Genomic DNA, 21,157 nt, shown 5'->3' on the forward strand with positions numbered 1-21,157 from the left:
AACCTAGATCGGTGGCAGCTAGTACTCCGGGGACGACGAACGCCGAAGCCTGCCCGAGCAAGGAGGAGGAGCAGCCTCGGCTAAATCCGTGACATATAGGCTATTTAGCTAATATGAAACCATCACAGTCAGAAAAGGTGAGGAATTTATTATGCAATGATCATGGAAATGAAATAAATAATAGGAAATAGATGCCTATTTCTTATTATTTTAGAATGCAAAGATAAAGTAAATCGATTTTCGCTCTTCTCACTAACAGCAAATGATTGCATCTTGATATTATATTTAGCTACCTGTTTTTTTTTTATGAATAATTGTGTCATCACATTTTCCTGCACATTCTCATTTCAAGTTCAGTTTTTATAAATTCCAACTTTTACTTGAAAACTGGAGCACGGATATTTTGGGGCATATTTTGTGCATATGCAACGTTTATAAATGAGGCCCCAGGTGGGAGTGTGCTGTACTGTAATGGTAAAGACAGCTGTCTTTCCCTGTCTCATTCCACCACTCTCAGGTGTGATGCCAGCATTGCAAAGCTGTCTTGTGATGTGAGTGCCAGAGCGCAGGAGATCATCAGGCTCCAACAGGAGGTGTCAGAGATCAAGTCAGGCCTGGGAGAGAGATTGGGAGAGATGGACACGAAGGTGAGAGACTCTGAACAACTGGACTGCTTGTAGGTAACACTCAACCTGACCAAACTCTTCACAAATCAAATCAAATGTTATTTGTCACATGCGCTGAATACAACAGGTGTAGACCTTACAGTGAAATGCTTAAAGATGCGTGAAGGAATCTCCCTTTCATTTTATCTTCCTTTACTGAAGGAATCAACGTTTTCTCTCGCTGAATACATACAGTATATTACAGGGATGAGGACTGCAGCAAAAACTGATTGGACTTTTGTTTTGGACAAACAGTGAACAGGGATTTTTAGCCTAGGCCACCATTCTCTCATACTCTTCTTTTATGAGAAAAGTGAGTTTTAACCAAAAGGTGAAGCGTGACAGACACATCAAGGTATTGGAGCTGAAAACCACCTCAGTTTTGATTGCATCTGGCCAGTGAATTGCACACATATCTGCAGTTTTCCCTACTACCCTCTCACCCTTAGACCCACCCAGTCCCTGCATAGTCTCTTTTGGCATAGAGGAACTATGTCACTGCTTACATCGAACAAATCTGGGGACTCTCCCAACAAATCACGAAACAGACATGCCAGAACATCGCTATTCAAAACCACAGTTTGCAGACAAAACCTTTGCAGTTGTTTTAGTTAAGGTAGTTGATGCAAACTAGCCACTTGCGAAATGCACTCATTAAAAATAACCTCTGTGGTCTCCATCTTGCTAGCTACTATTTATACTGAACAAAAATATAAACGCAACATGCAACAATCAGAATGAGTTTTTCCCCACAAAAGGGCTTTATTACAGACAGAAATTCTCTAAAACGATGTTGGAGGTGGCTTATGGTAGAGAAATGAACATTCAATTATCTGGCAACAGCTCTGGTGGACATTCCTGCCCTCAGCATGCCAATTGCACGCTCCCTCAAAACTTCAGACATCTGTGGCATTGTGTTGTGTGACAAACTTTTATTAAAGCAGAAAAGTAGTGACATAGGCAGTGACATAGTTCCTCTGTGCCAAAAGAATCCATCTTTGGAACCAGACCCTAGTCACTGTTTTGCCTAGGTTCAGGTTTTCGAGACTAGTCCCCGCATGCCCTACTCTCTGGGCTGTAAATCACTGGGATTACGGCACATTAACTATGGAGGAGTGGTCCAGAGCGGCCATAAAGATAATTGAAAACTGGAGGAAAGTGGGTCACCTCCAGCAAAGGCAAGAGCACAAAACCACAACAACACTGACTCAGAAAACGTCTCAAATCAAATCAAATCAAATTGAGGGGGAATAGGCTTTGTCGTGCCCTCTTCACGACTGTCTTGGTGTGTTTGGACCATGATAGTTCGTTGGTGATGTGGACACCAAGGAACTTTAAGCTCTCAACCTGTTCCACTACAGCCCCGTCGATGAGAATGGGGGCGTGCTCAGTCCTCATTTTTTTCCTGTAGTCCACAAACATCTCCTTTGTCTTGGTCACGTTGAGGGAGAGGTTGTTATACCTCCTCCCTATAGGCTGTCTCATCGTTGTCGGTGATCAGGCCTACCACTGTTGTGTCGTCGGCAAACTTAATGATGGTGTTGGAGTCGTGCCTGGCCATGCAGTCATGGGTGAACAGGGAGTACAGGAGGGAAATGAGCACGCACCCCTGAGGGGCCCCCGTGTTGAGGATCAGTGTGGCAGATGTGTTGTTACCTACCCTTACCACCTGGGGGCGGCCCGTCAGGAAGTCCAGGATCCAGTTGCAGAGGGAGGTGTTTAGTCCCATGATCCTTAGCTTAGTGATGAGCTTTGAGGGCACTATGGTGTTGAATGCTGAGCTGTAGTCAATGAATAGCATTCTCACGTAGGTGTTCCTCTTGTCCAGGTGGGAAAGGGCAGTGTGGAGTGCAATAGAGATTGCATCATCTGTGGATCTGTTGGGGCGGTATGCAAATTGGAGTGGGTCTAGGGTTTCTGGGATAATGGTGTTGATGTGAGCCATGACCAGCCTTTCAAAGCACTTCATGGCTACAGACGTCAGTGCTACGGGTCGGTAGTCATTTAGGCAGGTTATCTTAGTGTCCTTGGGCACGGGGACTATGGTGGTCTGCTTGAAACATGTTGGTATTACAGACTCAGTCAGGGGACATGTTGAAAATGTCAGTGAAGACACTTGCCAGTTGGTCAGCACATGCTCGGAGTACACGTCCTGGTAATCCGTCTGGCCCTGCGGCCTTGTGAATGTTGACCTGCTTAAAAGTCTTACTCACATCGGCTACGGAGAGCGTGATCACATAGTCATCCGGAACAGCTGGTGCTCTCATGCATGCTTCAGTGTTGCTTGCCTCGGGCGAGCATAGAAGTGGTTTAGCTCGTCTGGTAGGCTTGTGTCACTGGGAAGCTCGCGGCTGTGCTTCCCTTTGTAGTCTATAATAGTTTTCAAGCCCTGCCACATCCGACGAGCGTCAGAGCCGGTGTAGTACGATTCAATCTTAGTCCTGTATTGACTCTTTGCCTGTTTGATGTTTCGTCGGAGGGCATAGCGGGATTTCTTATAAGCGTCCGGGTTAGAGTCCCGCTCATTGAAAGCGGCAGCTCTACCCTTTAGCTCAGTGTGGATGTTTCCTGTAATCCTTCTGGTTCGGGTATGTACGTACGTTCACTGTGGGGACGACATCATCGATGCACTTATTGATGAAGCCAGTGACTGATGTGGTGTACATGTTCCAGTCTGTGCTAGCAAAACAGTCCTGTAGCTTAGCATCTGCGTCATCTGACCACTGGTGAATTGACACATTATGTAATTCTATGCATGCACACATGCAGTTCACTGCACCATACAGAGCACACAGCACAAACAACATGTACAGGTCACGCAGGGGGCGGGTTTGAAGGCGCAGTTGTCTGTCTGAACTCTCATTCACCTCACAAGAGTTGCTGAATATGTTTTCATCCTTTGTGTGTGTGTGTGTGTGTGTGTGTGTGTGTGTGTGTGTGTGTTTCGAATCTGAGCATGAGAATAGCCTGCTATTCACCCACTATTCATTTGACGTGGAGCTCAAATAAATGAAGTTGTGGCAGAGGTTTGTCTACAGATTCGCTGTATTCTGACCTTGACTTAATTCCGTCATAATTCCAACACCTTTACGCGTAAGGAAACCATCCATAAGGTTGAGCGAACATGCCGGTTCCAAGTGGAAAAAGCATCTACTTTCTTTTATCCAATAGAAATAACAGCATTCTCCATGCACTGTAATTTATAAATTGATAAGAGCTATTGATAAGAGCTAGATAAATGAGTTATCCGTTTGGAGAAGGGGATTGCAAATACACATAGCAATTGTTTTAGATAGTTTTTCCTTATGATCCCTGGTGACGAATGTGAAACCAGCCATATGGAAGTGTCGTGTATTGGGATTATGCCTTTGTTAAATGTTTTTAAGTGGAACTGAAAGAATGTTGATTTTAGTATCAAGAGGGAATGTTTTAGTGTAACGCCTCACAAGAGTTGCTGAATATGTTTTCATCCTTTGTGTGTGTGTGTGTGTGTGTGTGTGTGTGTGTGTGTGTGTGTGTGTGTGTGTGTGTGTGTGTGTGTGTGTGTGTGTGTGTGTGTGTGTGTGTGTGTGTGTGTGTGTGCAGCTGCCTGCCCAGGCTGTTAGCAGACTGCAGGCGTTACTGGTGGAACAGGCCCGGGGCCAGAGAAACAGCTGGACTGACCTGCACAGCCACATCACAGCTCCTGGAGGCCAAGTAGGCTTTGTCTAATGCTCTTACAGTAACTCCCATTAACACACACAACATGGACACTAACCTTTACAATCCTTTAGAGAAACAACTGAATCATACTGTTTATGGCCAGATGAAGGTAACATTCTATGGCTCCACTGAGTGTGAGGGGGACTACGTTGTGGTGTATGAGATTTGTCTGAAGGTTATTTAATTTAATGCCTCTATGGTTTTTATCTGTCTCAGCAGCAGATGAAACTCAGTGAGAGGGACTGAGCTATTCTTAGGCAGGCACTGATAGTCTGATAGATGCCCTACTCGAGACTGTAACTTAAACCATGAATGAATGATGAATGAATGGTACAGCTATAGTTCACAGATGCAGAATTACGAATAGTATAGTTATGCTGTTTTCTATGCGACAGAATATAACAGTAATAAATATTGTATTCATTTACATTTTAGTCATTTAGCAGACGCTCTTATCCAGAGCAACTTACAGTTATTGAGTGCATACATTTTCATACTGGCCCCCAGTAGGAATTGAACCCACAACCCTGGCGTTGCAAGTGCCATGCTCTACCAACTGAGCTACACGGCACCTACAATGCGTCTCACAAAGACACAGCGGTTGGAACAAAACATCTCCAATTTGGACTCAAGACCAAAGGACAGATTTCCACCGGTCTAATGTCCATTGCTCGTATTCCACCTGAAACATTGACCTGTTGGTAACTCCATCAAGGCACTAGGTCAAAGCCCCTACATCAAGGAGTCTTGGTCCAAGCAATTTAAGATATACAGTAGCTCTCTCCTTGGGAAATGGGAAATGTAAGCCATTATAAGTGATTAGACAAGATCATTATTTCATGTTTAAGCCCTCTTGTTTTTTACAATGGAAACTCTACGATCTTGTCACTTTACCTCTACCCATATGTACATATCTTTCCTTTATTTACCTCGTACCGCTGCACATCGACTCGGTACTGGTACCCCGTGTATATAGCCAAGTTATCGTTACTCATTGTGTATTTATTCCTAGTGTTAACATTCTATTTTATATTTTTTGTTGGGAAGTAAGCATTTCACTGTCAGTCAAATAAAAATTGATTTGATCAGGCCCAAGCAGGTAATCCATCTGTGTCTATTCCGCCATTGCCTGGCTCCAGGAACAGGTCATGAATGAGGCAGACACTTAGTAGCTTGAGCACGTCCTGTTGCACAGCCCAGCCGCTTCAAACCACTCACTCACTCACACACGCATGCACGCACGCAGACAGACACAGATATATACAAACACACACACCCTAGAGGCTGCCTCATTGCCTCATTGTCAAGAGGAAACACTCAATGAGAGAAATTAGGCATTCTGTATTTGAGAAGCTATGGGTTAAGACATAACATCGCAGTGGAGAAAGCCTGGCTAAGAATTTCTGTTGAGGAGGCAGTATCTGAGTGCAGCTGAGTGAAGTGCTGGCATGCAGACCAATCAAAACAGTGTGTGTGATAGGCTATTGCTGAGAAGGTCACTGGCATCATTACCCAAGAGAGCCCACTTGGAGTGCCTCCTCCCATCCAAGTGCAGGGCCTGCTAGAAAAACACACTCATGAGATGCTGAAAATCCTTGACACCCAGAACCTTAATTAACAAATGAAGATGTAACAGGCCCTTCCATAGAGCCTTCAAGCACAGAGTTGTTGGAGGCCGATGGTAGGCTCAGTGGCGGACTTACCATTAGGCAGAAAAGGCAACTGCCTCAGGTCTTACATCCAGTGGTGTGTATTCATGGTTGACAAGTGAAGCCAGGCTTCCCCAAATATTTGACCAATAGAAAAAGAACAATTATAAAATAATTTATATTTTGTCTCTCTGTGTTTTCATTATTTCCCTTCAATTCGCAAGTGGCAGAATCTCACCAGAAAAATAATCAGAGCAATGGAAACAGCGCCCCCTGTGTCTCAGTATGTGTAGCCCATGTGTCTGATGCTGTCTGGACCAAAAGAGTATGTTGCCGACCTAGCATTTAATTGATTCATGCCAGCAAGCATTTGGCCTCAGCGTTGAGTTGAGCTCAACTGTGAGTTGTCCTGGTGACGCAAAATGCCCCCCAAGGGAGGCCAGTTTGGATTTGGCTTCACACTAGTCAAATCACATCCAAAGCAAAATGTCATTGTCAGAAAAAGGTGTCTGTTTCTGGTCTGCTTGTGTTGTGCTGCAGTAGCTAGCTTGCTAAATCTGCCCATTCCTAAGCCATGGATGGAGATGGGGATTTGGACTCTCTGTACAAGCCAATGATTATGATGGTGATTCTGATCTAACCATAACTTCATATATTGTGCCACTGGCCTGAGACAATTGAAGTTTAATATGTAGCCTAGATGTAGACTAGTAGGTTCCCATTAACTAGCTAGCTAAATTAGCTGGTTCATTGTTGCCCATGCAAGGAAGTTAGGCTAGCAAGCAATTTAGCTAGGTAGCCTCTCACAACAAAAACTAAAAGCTTATTGTATGACAGAACCATAGACCGTTTTGCCAACATGAAAGAGTCAACATAGTTTTTTTTTTTTTGCCGCACGCACGCACATACACACACACACAAATCAGTACCATGGATAGCCACATGATATTTATTAACATTGATTGGACTAAATAGTTTTTGGTATCTACGTTTGTTTTCACTGTATTATAGCCTAGTTGATTTGATGATGTTTCAGTTGAAATGGTGCTGGAATAGCGAGGCAGTTCTCCTGTTGTCTTTGTGCTGACTTGTGGTAACTCTGTGGTTCTAAATCAGTAGTTGTTTAGTAAACTGTAGAAAACATTAACTTGCTGGACCATTCTGTATGTCATGTAACTGTTTGTTATATGCAATATTGGTTTTGTGGACTTCGGACAGATGTTGCGCTCCGGTTTTGTGTAGTTTGATTTATTCCGCCACTGTGTGACTGTTGTCATTTTGTTGTCTCGGCCTTATTGTATATCACAGTGGCGTATGAACGAATGAGTTATAGAGCAAACAACACAATTATCACAAGAGATGTTGTAATGAGGCTTTTTAACTGGCTTGGCTCGGCTTCCCCAGTGATTTTACCCACGCACCTCTACTGCTCACTTCATCAAGGGGCCTCATGAGCTGAGTATAAAAATACAATAAATACATCTCTGCTTGAGGCCCCCCACCTTCCTCGACGCATACTAAATAAATCCAATAAATAAATCCTTCCGCATCTGCGGTGGAAGGTCCGAGCTACTGCTGTGTTTGTCAGACCAGGAGACATCCCGAAAATCTGTCTTCTCACGAACACATACAGTGGGGAGAACAAGTATTTGATACACTGCCGATTTTGCAGGTTTTCCTACTTACAAAGCATGTAGAGGTCTGTAATTTTTATCATAGGTACACTTCAACTGTGAGAGACGGAATCTAAAACCACATTGTCACAAAATCCAGAAAATCACATTGTATGATTTTTAAGTAATTAATTTGCATTTTATTGCATGACATAAGTATTTGATACATCAGAAAAGCTGAACTTAATATTTGGTACAGAAACCTTTGTTTGCAATTACAGAGATCATACGTTTCCTGTAGGTCTTGACCAGGTTTGCACACACTGCAGCAGGGATTTTGGCCCACTCCTCCTTACAGACCTTTTCCAGATCCTTCAGGTTTCGGGGCTGTCGCTGGGCAATACGGACTTTCAGCTCCCTCCAAAGATTTTCTATTGGGTTCAGGTGTGGAGACTGGCTAGGCCACTCCAGGACCTTGAGATGCTTCTTACAGAGCCACTCCTTAGTTGCCCTGGCTGTGTGTTTCGGGTCGTTGTCATGCTGGAAGACCCAGCCACGACCCATCTTCAATGCTCTTACTAAGGGAAGGAGGTTGTTGGCCAAGATCTTGCGATACATGGCCCCATCCATCCTCCCCTCAATACGGTGCAGTCGTCCTGTCCCCTTTGCAGAAAAGCATCCCCAAAGAATGATGTTTCCACCTCCATGCTTCACGGTTGGGATGGTGTTCTTGGGGTTGTACTCATCCTTCTTCTTCCTCCAAACATGGCGAGTGGAGTTTAGACCAAAAAGCTCTATTTTTGTCTCATCAGACCACATTACCTTCTCCCATTCCTCCTCTGGATCATCCAGATGGTCATTGGCAAACTTCAGACAGGCCTGGAAATGCGCTGGCTTGAGCAGGGGGACCTTGCGTGCGCTGCAGGATTTTAATCCATGATGGCGTAGTGTGTTACTAATGGTTTTCTTTGAGACTGTGGTCCCAGCTCTCTTCAGGTCATTGACCAGGTCCTGCCGTGTAGTTCTGGGCTGATCCCTCACCTTCCTCATGATCATTGATGCCCCACGAGGTGAGATCTTGCATGGAGCCCCAGACCGAGGGTGATTGACCTTCATCTTGAACTTCTTCAATTTTCTAATAATTGTGCCAACAGTTGTTGCCTTCTCACCAAGCTGCTTGCCTATTGTCCTGTAGCCCATCCCAGCCTTGTGCAGGTCTACAATTTTATCTCTGATGTCCTTACACAGCTCTCTGGTCTTGGACATTGTGGAGAGGTTGGAGTCTGTTTGATTGAGTGTGTGGACAGGTGTCTTTTATACAGGTAACGTTCAAACAGGTGCAGTTAATACAGGTAATGAGTGGAGAACAGGAGGGCTTCTTAAAGAAAATCTAACAGGTCTGTGAGAGACGGAATTCTTACTGGTTGGTAGGTGATCAAATACTTATGTCATGCAATAAAATGCAAATTAATTACTTAAAAATCATACAATGTGATTTTCTGGATTTTTGTTTAAGATTCCGTCTCTCACAGTTGAAGTGTACATATGATACAAATTACAGACCTCTACATACATTGTAAGTAGGAAAACCTGCAAAATCGGCAGTGTATCAAATACTTGTTCTCCCCACTGTATGTATCGTCTGAACAGTTTGGGCTACACACTAATATGACCCCTCCACAATTGTCACGGGACTTGTCTGAAGGTAACCCAATACTGGGCCGGAAAATTCAGGAAAATGCATTTCCACAGTATACTGGTAGTAGAATAATTATAAAAGTCAGAGCTTTCTTATATCTCTCAGATATAGGACATACACTTCTAAACATATTTACTTTTGATTACATTTTTGACTATCTGTTTTACCATGTATCTGTTAGTCAATGCGTTTCTATGGGCTAATAGCAGTAAGGACAAATTCAATATTTCATCAAATAATTTTTTATATACAGTGAGGGAAAAAAAATATTGATCCCCTGCTGATTTTGTACGTTTGCCCACTGACAAAGAAATGATCAGTCTATAATTTTAATGTCAAACATTTTATAAATTGATTTGCATTTTAATGAGGGAAATAAGTATTTGACCCCTCTCAATCAGAAAGATTTCTGGCTCCCAGGTGTCTTTTATACAGGTAACGAGCTGAGATTAGGAGCACACTCTTAAAGGGAGTGCTCCTAATCTCAGTTTGTTACATGTATAAAAGACACCGGTACACAGAAGCAATCAATCAATCAGATTCCAAACTCTCCACCATGGCCAAGACCAAAGAGCTCTCCAAGGATGTCAGGGACAAGATTGTAGACCTACACAAGGCTGGAATGGGCTACAAGACCATCGCCAAGCAGCTTGGTGAGAAAGTGACAACAGTTGGTGCGATTATTCGCAAATGGAAAAAACACAAAATAACTGTCAATCTCCCTCGGCCTGGGGCTCCATGCAAGATCTCACCTCGTGGAGTTGCAATGATCATGAGAACGGTGAGGAATAAGCCCAGAACTACATGGGAGGATCTTGTCAATGATCTCAAGGCAGCTGGGACCATAGTCACCAAGAAAACAATTGGTAACACACTACGCCGTGAAAGACGGAAATCCTGCAGCGCCCGCAAGGTCCCCCTGCTCAAGAAAGCACATATACAGGGCCGTCTGAAGTTTGCCAATGAACATCTGACTGATTCAGAGGAGAACTGGGTGAAAGTGTTGTGGTCAGATGAGACCAATATCGAGCTCTTTGGCATCAACTCAACTCACCGTGTTTGGAGGAGGAGGAATGCTGCCTATGACCCCAAGAACACCATCCCCACCGTCAAACATGGAGGTGGAAACATTATGCTTTGGGGGTGTTTTCTGCTAAGGGGACAGGACAACTTCACAGCATCAAAGGGACGATGGATGGCGCCATGTACCGTCAAATCTTGGGTGAGAATCTCCTTCCCTCAGCCAGGGCATTGAAAATGGGTCGTGGATGGGTATTCCAGCATGACAATGACCCAAAACACACGGCCAAGGCAACAAAGGAGTGGCTCAAGAAGAAGCACATTAAGGTCCTGGAGTGGCCTAGTCAGTCTCCAGACCTTAATCCCATAGAAAATCTGTTGAGGGAGCTGATGGTTCGAGTTGCCAAACGTCAGGCTCGAAACCTTAATGACTTGGAGAAGATCTGCAAAGAGGAGTGGGACAAAATCCCTCCTGAGATGTGTGCAAACCTGGTGGCCAACTACAAGAAACGTCTGACCTCTGTGATTGCCAACAAGGGTTTTGCCACCAAGTACTAAGTCATGTTTTGCAGAGGGGTCAAATACTTATTTCCCTAATTAAAATGCAAATCAATTTATAACATTTTTGACATGCGTCTTTCTGGATATTTTTGTTGTTATTCTGTCTCTCACTGTTCAAATAAACCTACCATTAAAATTATAGACTGATCATTTCTTTGTAAGTGGGCAAACGTACAAAATCAGCAGGGGATCAAATACTTTTTTCCCTCACTGTATCGTTTTTTTTTACCTACAGTGGTCCTAAAATTCAAAATCAAATAGCTAAATGATCCTTGGTATGACCATCTTAAAACAATTCCAAAACTTAGCTTATAGAAACCCAGCCCCGGGCCTATAGACTCTAGGGCAGGGTTACCGAACTGGCGGCCTGCGGGTGGTTTTCTGAGGAAACATGGGGCCAAGTTTTATTTTCATTGTTGGACATAAAAGACTGTAAAAACACCAGGAAATCAGCTCCAAGTGATTTTTATTTTGGAAATCTGTTCCCAAGTATTCCCACGCATAATAGAGGGATGTGATCGTATACAAATAATAATAATTGATTGGATTTATATAGCACTTTTCCAACAACTGAGGTACTCAAAGCGCTTAACATAGTTGGGGGAAACTCACCTCATCCACCATCAATGTGTAGCACCCACCTCAGTGATGCACGGTGTCCATTTTTGCGCAAGAACTCTCACCACACATCAGCTATCAGGTGGAGAGGTGAGGAGTGGTATATGCCAATTAGGAATGGGGGGGATGATTAGGTGGCCATGATGGAATGTGGCCAGGTTGAGAATTTAGCCATGACACCTGGACACACGTTTTAAAGTCCCATCCAAAAGACGGCACACTACGCAGGACAGTGTTCCCAAAAGTAATCAAGGTGTGAAATTATTGTTTTAGTCAAATATTATATCTGTTTAGGCGTTTTGTGGTCAATTTGCAGTCTAAAAATATATATTTTTATTACATTCTGGCCCCCCGACCATCCACTTGAGAAGAAATTGGCCCGCAGCTGAATCTAGTTGATGATCCCTGCTCTAGGGGATACAATATGCATTTATTTTGTTTAAAGACAGGTGCTACTGATAATGCTGCCATCGTCATTGAGGCAGAGGACATGTATGTAGGGGGCGGTAGGTAGCTTAGTGGTTAAGAGCGTTGTGCCAGTAACCAAAATGTCGCTGGTTCTAATCCCCGAGCCGACTAGGTGAAAAATCTGCCGATGGGCCCTTGAGCAAGGCACTTAACCCTAATTGCTCCTGTAAGTCGCTCTGGATAAGAGTGTCTGCTAAATGACTACAATGTAAATGTATGTGTAGCCCATGTATCTGATGCTGTCTGGTCAAAAATATTATGGCATGTCATACTCTTTTTGGCCAGACAGCATCATATACATGGCCTACATATAGTAAGACAGAGGGGTGCTGTTTCACTCACTCGGATGATTTCTCCAGTGAGGGTTTCAGCCACTTGAGAATTGAAGGAAAGTTGGTGGGTGCACAGTGCACTTATCGGATGCTGGAATTATTTTAGATGAATTTACATTACAGTTAAAATACATGTCTTTACTATAAATCTCATAAAAAAAGATTGGCCTCTGCCTGGATTTAGTCGTAATGCCAATTTCCTGATGCCAATTTCTAGCTAATTTCTCCAAGGAGCTGGCACTAGCTTTACCCAGCTAGCACATAACGTTTTGAGAAACATATGTTTCTTAGAGCTTGGTGAGAGTGTGATTGTCCTATGGTTATTTTGCATACAACATTCCCATAACGTTTCCTACAGGTTTTCTCATGGTTCTATTTAAAGTAATGTTCTCACATTGTTCAGAGAACATTAAGAAACAACGTACTTCTGTGGGAATTTCAGTACTTCAGCATTATGTTTTCTACAGGTTTCCTCGTGGCTCTATTTAAAGCAATATTCTCAAATTGTTCAGAGAACGTTAAGAAACAACATTCTTCTGTGGGAATTCCAGTACTTCAGCATAACGTTTTCTACAGGTTTCCTCATGGTTTTATTTAAAGTCATGTTCTCAGAACATTAAGAAAACTTTCCTAAAAAATACAAGAATATATTAGTAACGTTCAAAGAACGTTCTAAGAATGTTATTTAAAAACATATAGATAACGTACTCAGCTCAACGAAACTCCCTCTATCCTCTATCTTGTTAAGTGTGTTCAGGTGTGTTGGCCACGCCCAGTAATTGGCCACACCTAATCTTAATGAGTGCTTGTTTCCTTTGAAATGGCATCTGTTTGAATAGACTAAAATGAACAGCTTTGTATGAGTAAAAAAAACAAGGCATGCTAGCTCCATCCTGGTGGACAGTGGACTAATTCCATGGATAGAGCACAGAAGATCATAGGTTTGACTCTCACTGACGCCATGCCATAATAAAAAAGAAATGTGTTTGCATGATTAATGCCTAAGCAAATTAAATTCCATGTGTTCTATCTGTGCTTGGAGTTCAAAACCGTTAACCTAAGCTAGCAGTGTTATTGAAACATGTTCTCAGAACATTATTTAATTACCTTCAAATAACCTATAATTTCCGTTCCCAGAACGATAATAAAACCAAAATATTTACTTTCAGGGAACCATAGAAAAACATTCTCAGAACCTCCCTGCAACCTAAAAATGATTGTTCTCAGAATGTTTTTTTTAAAAACATTCAGTTTTAACGGTGAGGAAACGTATGGCTTTGTTCCTAGAACCAATGGGAAATCAAAAACGTACGATCCCACAACTTCTAAGGAACCAAATGTGCTAGCTGGTAAGCCTTCCCTCTTCAGGGCTTCTAAAGCCCTTGACAAAAAGCGAAGGGACAGATCAGAAAATAAAACCAGAAATAAACCCAGCCATGAATCACGCCCCAGTCTCAGCTTTATACGGCTGTGAAGCTAGCTCTTCAGACTCTTCAATCCTTCACTCTGTCTTCAGAGGAGGGAAGGGGAAAGTAGGGGGGAGGACAAGGCATAATTGACGAGGTTCTTAATGTTCTATACACAGCAGCAGCAGCCAGCAGAGCCTATAGAAAAGTATATGAAGGCCGTAAGTCATGTTGCAGGGTCTGACTCTCCCTATCCAGAATATCTTTAGCGACTTCGTCAAGAGGTTTAGAACTTTTGGCGTAATGGTTAAGGTGTTGCCTTGACAGTCGCTGGACCAGGGTGGTTAAAGTCCCGGTTGGGGCTACCCCTTGAATTCGCTACATTGGTGTCGGGTGGGTGGGTCTATCAGAGACCCGTGTACATGTGAGGGACTTGGTATAGAGAAGCATGGGGACTCGCTCTCCCAAAGGAAGGGGGTAATGGTAACGTAGCAACCTTAACCCAACATGTAGCAACCTTATCAAGAGGATTGAACCTCTTGGCATAAATGGTTAAGGTTTTGGCTTGACAGTCGCTGGACCGGGTTTGAGTCCCGGTCAGGGCTACCCCTCAATTTGCTATATTATACTCAAAACAAATCACATTTAATTTGTCACATGCGCCGAATACGGTGAAATGCTTACTTACAAGCACTTAACACTTATTTTTCTTAAAACTGCATTATTGGTTAAGTAAAAAATGGATTAGTAAAATATTAAAAATTAAAGAGCAGCAGTAAAATAACAGTAGCGAGGCTATATACAGGGGGTACCAGTACAGAGTCAATGTGTGGGGGCACAGGTTAGTCGAGGTAATTGAGGTCAGTGTTGCCAACTTAGCGACTTTGTCGCTATATTTAGTGAGTATTCAGACCCCTCTAGCGACACATTTTTAAAAAATCGACTAGCGACAAATCTAGCGACTTTTTCTGGTGTTATTGGAGACTTTTGGAGACTCTGACGTGAAAGCACGTATCGTTCTTACTCTTCTCAACGAGCAGCGGGTGCTGCCGTGGGCCCCACCCCCGTCCCAAAGCACTCACAGGTGGCCCAGTCCTCGCGCAGCAGTCCCTCCCAGCTGCAGTCAGAGCAGGAGATGTTCACCCCTCCGCGTCCAGACTGCAAATGAATCGTGCATGCGGGAAGCCGCCGCTGGCTGATCCCGCCTTGGCTTACATTCAGGGCGGGATGTAAATGTAAAATGTTCTTTGTCTAAAATAAATCACTGCACAAAAATAAATCACTGCATTTGACTCACACAGCCTCAGTCATTTACTCACCTCGTCCACTGTGTGTGTGCCTCTCTGTGACATAAGCTAAACATCTAGCTGGCTAGCTCATAATGTCTCAGTCTAAACTGTACACTCAAAAATACAGAAAGGAGTGGGAAATGTTAGAAATTGCGTAATTCAAATCTGGTATTGGAATAAGAATCAAGAGATCTTCAATCCAAGCTAAATTTATTTTATGCAAAATGTATGTATGATAAGTATGAAGGTTCGTATATACGGGTCCACTGAAATACCACGCAGGGCACTCAGAGAACTAATCCATTGTTACAGGTTCTTCTTCAAATACTCTGACAGAGATATTTCCCACTCCCTGCTGGCCAATCAGAGTAGAGACTGAGCGTGGTTTAGACTTACTCAGCCTATCCGTTGGAGCACCGGCTGGTCCCAGCCTCCTGGCGCTCCACCTGTTGCACACTGTTGCCAGGCATAAATTTTTATTATAACAACCTGTGGAGTCAGCACCCAAAAGACACCATTCCACTGTACTGTGAGTACCTAGTTCAAGGACGGTTCACAGACAACGGTTCACAGACAACAAAGAGGCAGTGTTCGTATCTGTAAGAAATACAAGTCTTATCTGTCCTACCCCCTAACGTTCCTCACATGAATCACAGCCTGTTATGTGAAACAATTTATATCAGTATAGTTTAAACCTATGCTTATCATTAATGCATTCCTTCTAAGCTATTCATCACATACAGATCCAATTATGAGAAAATAGAACCCCACAGAAACAAACCCTGAATTCAAAGGTTGGTTGAAGCCGTTTATTGGAGATGATACACGGGCATACTGCCTGTATTGTAAGGCTGATTTCTACGCCAAACTTAGTGATGTAAAAAAAAACACATGACAACTCAAAAACATACTCAGAAGGCAAAGCCTTATAACAGTTCCACCCAAAACAAGCTGCCATTTATGGTTAAAAAAATTGACTCTGCAAAAAAGGCTGAGGCCACCATGGCATTAGCTATCGCTGGCATGTGATCACATTGGAGAAGCATGTAGAGCTGCTTTCTCAGACTCCACTGCAGCTACCCACTTCAAAATACACAGGACAAAGTGCACAGAAATAATTAATGGTGTTCTAGCCCCATACTTTCTGAAAAAGTTGGTCAGCTTCCTCCTCGATGAGTCCACGGATGTAAGTGTTTCTAAGTACCTGGGGGTTGTGATAAGGTACTTTAGTGACACCAAGCAGACAATTGTATCTACATTTCTGGGGCTTGTTGAGTTGGAGGGAGGAGATGCCAAATCTATAGCCTGTGCTGTTGTGGCTTTCCTCGAGAAGTGTCGTCTTAAAAAAGAGAAACTCCTGGGGATAGGGACTGACAATGCCTCTGTTATGACGGGGATTAACAATGGGGTCCATAAAGTGCTAAAGGAGGAGTATGGCCTCAAAGAGCTGGTTCTTATTCACTGTGTGTGCCACTCTCTGCAGCTTGCTGTAAGTCATGCTTCCAATGACACCATCCCCCGTAGTGTGGAGTACTTGGTACGAGAGACTTAGAACTGGTTTTCAGTGTCTCCAAAGCGCAGGGAGGCCATATATGAGACCATCAACTGTGGGGAGAAACCTTTACAGATAACCAAGGTGTGCCACACGTTGGCTCTCCATTGAACCCGCGGTTTCACGCATTTTGGACCAGTGGGAGGAGCTTAGACTGCATTTCGCAAGTCCAGTGAACACTGCTACATGGCTGAGGTTTTATACTCCATATACAGTGATCCTCAAAACATATTGTATCTGACTTTTTTGAAGTCAGTGCTGGGTGAGATACAGTTGGCCATCAAGGCTTTTGAAGGAGAGCAAGTAGATCCTCTTAAGCTACTTGACAGCTTGGTTAGCCTGATCAAGTCTGTGAGCAGCAGGGTGCTGAATCCACTGGCAAATGTTGATGTACTCAAAGGGCCAATAGATGGATACATCAGTCCCAAACCGTACCTTAGTTACCTTTTTGAGTCAAAGGAAGCTGAGCTCCACCTTGTGCCTGAGGATGAAAACAATTTCCGAAAGCGGTGTGTAGCCTTCACCATCTCCCTCACTAATGAGTTGAGGGTGAGACTGCCGGACAACATCGAAGCATTGCAGTACGTGTCAGTTTTCAATGTGGAGGAAACTCTAAAGCAAAATAAGAGCCCTGGAGAAATATAAAAAATATCCAAGCTCCTTGGCTACTCCACTGCAGAGATAGACAAGATTGTCCAGCAATGGCGTGCCATCCATCTTAGTAAATGGAATGAGACAAAAAACACACTGGGCTTCTGGAGTGAGATTTGGAAGTTCAGGGATGCAGCTGATATCAACCCGTTTCAAGAACTTGCCATGGCTTCTGTGTCTGTGTTGTCCTTGCCACACTCTAATTTTGAAGTCGAGAGAGTATTCAGCCAGATGAGTGTGGTAAAAAGAAAACTTAGAAATCGGATGTCCTTAACTCCATCCTGTACATTCGATATGGACTGAAGCTGTCTGGTGAGGCTTGCTATGAGCACCAGTTGCCTGATAATGTTTTGCAGCTTTTTGGCACATCAGCTGCTTACTCATTTAAGTCTGCTCACTCAGTTGTTGAACCTGCCATAGAGAGCCTTGACCAAAATGACGATGACCCACTCTTTCTGTGAGCCATCACAGCCTGTGTGTGTGTGGAGGGTGGTCTGAAAAAACTATTAACCTGAATTAGGGCCAGGCTAGTTGCCATCATTTTCTCACATTGCCATTGACCGTTTTTTCTACTGTCTCTTTTTGGTCCATTTAGATTGTTAATGTAGATTGTATACAAAACAATGTTACAAATGTTATGGTTAAAAATGTTCATGTTTTACTGTGACTTGTTGTAGGCTCCTAAGTGGACCATAAGGTTAAAAACCAAACCAAACTTAAGAAAAATAAAATAAAAAATACAATAAATAAATAAAAAACCCTCAGCCAGAGTGTCTCTTTTGGGTCACTTTTGCCGGTCCCAAGCCCGGATAAAGGAGGAGGGTTGGAATTGTGACATAAAAAAAAACTAGAATCGACAGAAGAAAGTTCATTTGTAGTTCTAAACATATTTAGTTATTTTTACTCACCTTTTGGCTCTCCCACAACGTTATTCCTCTCTCCTACAGCGTCCATCACAATTACATGCACATGGCCAATTATGCAAATTAGGTGATGACGTCATTTAGCGACTTCTAGTGACTTTTAGGACAGCCAATAGCTACTTTCCTTACTGAGGAGTTGGCAACACTGATTGAGGTCATATGTACATATTATCTCAATTTCATGAGGTAATATGCGCATACCACCCCATGCTACTATAGGCCTTTCATATTACAGCACACTATTATAGTAACAACAACATTCTATTCACTTTTAAATTTGATATAACCATTTATCAATTTGTAAGTCGCTCTGGGTAAGAGCGTCTGCTAAATGACTTAAATGTAAATGTAAATATTAAGGAAAGGTGAGGAGGGGAGGGGAGGAAACAAATACTGTTGAGATGCAGCACATAAGTGTCCTCCAAGTTGTTACAGTTGCCGAGTTGAACTTGCAACTGTTGCAATAATTAATTATAGAGGAATTCTCTATGGGAATCGTCTGCATTACGAGGTCTAAGATATAGGCCCAATTCTGTGGTCTGTACTGCGTCTAGGTCTATTAATGCGGCACGTTCCCGTTTTAGCTGTTTTTATAACGTAGTGCTATTTCGTTAGCCTAGGCTACTTTACATTTTGTTATACAGAAAACGAAAGTAGAATTGCTCAGGTTGACCGATTCACTTCGCGGACGCATTGCTGTACAGGTAAGAAAAACACTAATATTCATGTAATACTAATTTGGAAAGCAATTTCTTGTCTGTTTTATTTTGTTTCTGTCTGTTATGGTTATGCCATTGTGTTTAGTTTTGTCTGCGGTCCATACAGTTCCATGTTTAGCAGCTATGTATAAGTCATAAATGAAATATGACATTATAAATATGACATTATAGCCAGTATAGTGTAGATAATCATTGTACCATCTAAACCGCTGTGAGATATATTTTCAATAACCTAAAATATTGTTGTTTCAGCTGTTTGAAGCTGGTGTACAAAATCGAAAGTACAAGACGCAAAAACAAAACTTAAGAACGTGAAGCATAGAAATAACGCACATAGAACATATCTACCACTTTAGACTTGTTTTCAAGTAGAATTATAGATCTATAACTCACATTTCTATGTGAATTTGGTCGTTGGCCAAAAAGTTACATATTAACACTAATAGAAAATGACTTAAGTAAAATTGAAAGTCACCCAGTAAAATACTACTTGATTAAAAGGCTAAAAGTATTTGGTTTTAAATATACTTAAGTATCAAAAGTACATGTAATTGCTCAAATATACTTAGTTATCAAAAGCAAAAGCAAACATATAAATCATTTCACATTCCTTATATTAAGCAAACCAGATTTGTTTGTTTTAAAAATGTATGGGTAGCCAGGGGCACACTCCAACACTCAGACATAATTTACAAAAAAAAACAATTTGTGTTTGGTGAGTCTGCCAGATCAGAGGCAGTAGGGATGACCAGGTACATTATCTTGTTAAGTGTGTGAATTGGACCATTTTCCCAGCCTGCTAAGGAAGCGTTCGAAATGTAACGAGTACTTTTGGGTGTCAGGGAAAATGTATGGAGTAAAAAGTACATTATTTTCTTTAGGAATGTAGTGGAGTAAAAGTAAAAGTAAAAGTTGTCAAAAATATAAATAGTAAAGTACAAAAACCCAAAACAACTACTTAAGTAGTACTTTAAAGTATTTGTACTTAAAGTTGCACTATGCAGAAATCGCTCCGCCATTTCTTGGTTGCTAAAACTCTAATTGTTTGCCTAATTTCACTTTATGTGACAAAATAAGCTAGTATATTGTAGAGAATCATTGTACCATCTAAACTGCTGTGAAGTATATTTTCCATAACCAAAAATATTGTTGTTTCAGCTGTTTGAAGCTGGTGTACAAAACCGAAAGTAAAAAAAAAAGTTAACAAAACTTAACAACGGGAAGCATAGAAATAGTGCACATAGAACAGATCTATCACTTTAGACTTGCAAGTAGACTTGCAAGTAGAATGATAGATCTATAACTAACGTTTCTATGTGAATTTGGTCCGGTCGCGCAAAAAGTTACATATTGCCATTTTAAAGCACTTTACACCAATGCCAGGAAGTAGGCCTACACTTAGCAGCCAACTCAAATCATTTTACACCGTTCCATTAATTGGAAGTTATTTTTGGCTCCCATATACACCCTGAATAATATTTTGTTTTGACTGTCCAATGAATTTAATTATAGGATGTCGGTGGCGTTCTTTGGCTGGGACGTGGTGTACGATGACGAATCCCTGGTGTTGGAACTGGGGGCGGAGCAGGAGCCTCAAAAGGGGGGTGCCTACACTATGTACCATGGCACCAATGTCCAGACTGCTCGGCTCATCATCACCAATGGTTTCCGCCAGTCCCCTGATGGCATGCTAGGCCCAGGTGTGTACGTGAGCCGCAACAAGTGCAAGGCCAAGCGCTACCCGCTAAAAGCCAATGCCTCCGACCGTGTGGTGCTGCAGCTGCGTGTCAATGCTGGCCGCGTGAAACGCATCGACAAAGACAACCACCCTATGCAGAAGAGCTGGAACGCAGCGGGGTACGACACGGCATGGGTGCCCCCCAACTGTGGCATGCTCTCCGTGCCCAGTGGCCTGGAGGAGGATTGTGTGTTTGACCCCCAGCGTGTCGAGGTCACCGGCATCGCCATTGCACCCAACCCCACCATCCTGGCTGAGCTAAAGCAGCTGGTATCACAGAAGCAGGCTAGGGCTGGAAGGGGTGGAGACAGGCAGGTTGCGGTGGCTGGGGGTGTGTGTACCCTGTGCAGGAGGAAGACCACGCCATATCACACACACACGCTGCACCCGTGCTGGGGCTGCGGACAGAACATCTGCACCCTCATGACCAAACACACCTGCTCTGCCAGCGCCTAACGGTGGGGGGGTTGAAGGGTTAAGAGGTGTGTATTGATCAACAATTATTCATTCGGCAGTGATGCGTTATGGTCTAGTCTTCGGTGGTGTGTTATT

At 42.9% G+C, this 21,157-nt stretch overlaps 1 protein-coding gene across 2 annotated transcripts; it reads left to right on the forward strand.

Moving 5' to 3' along the window:
- The first annotated feature begins 446 nt into the window (after positions 1 to 446).
- Positions 447 to 21,066, forward strand: LOC121584451 (grass carp reovirus (GCRV)-induced gene 2p). 2 transcript variants are annotated; one of them, XM_041900334.2, is made up of 3 exons: positions 447 to 647; positions 4,251 to 4,361; positions 20,380 to 21,066. In XM_041900334.2, exon 3 carries the CDS (start codon positions 20,381 to 20,383, stop codon positions 21,059 to 21,061), a length of 681 nt encoding a protein of 226 aa, XP_041756268.1. In that variant the 5' UTR covers positions 447 to 647; positions 4,251 to 4,361; position 20,380; the 3' UTR covers positions 21,062 to 21,066. The 2 variants fall into 2 exon arrangements, with proteins under 2 accessions (XP_041756268.1, XP_041756267.1); XM_041900333.2 differs by lacking the exons at positions 447 to 647; positions 4,251 to 4,361 and adding an exon at positions 18,300 to 18,852.
- The last annotated feature ends 91 nt before the right edge of the window (positions 21,067 to 21,157 follow it).

The sequence above is a fragment of the Coregonus clupeaformis genome, chromosome 16 (assembly GCF_020615455.1).
Source record: "Coregonus clupeaformis isolate EN_2021a chromosome 16, ASM2061545v1, whole genome shotgun sequence".
Lineage (NCBI taxonomy): Eukaryota > Metazoa > Chordata > Actinopteri > Salmoniformes > Salmonidae > Coregonus > Coregonus clupeaformis.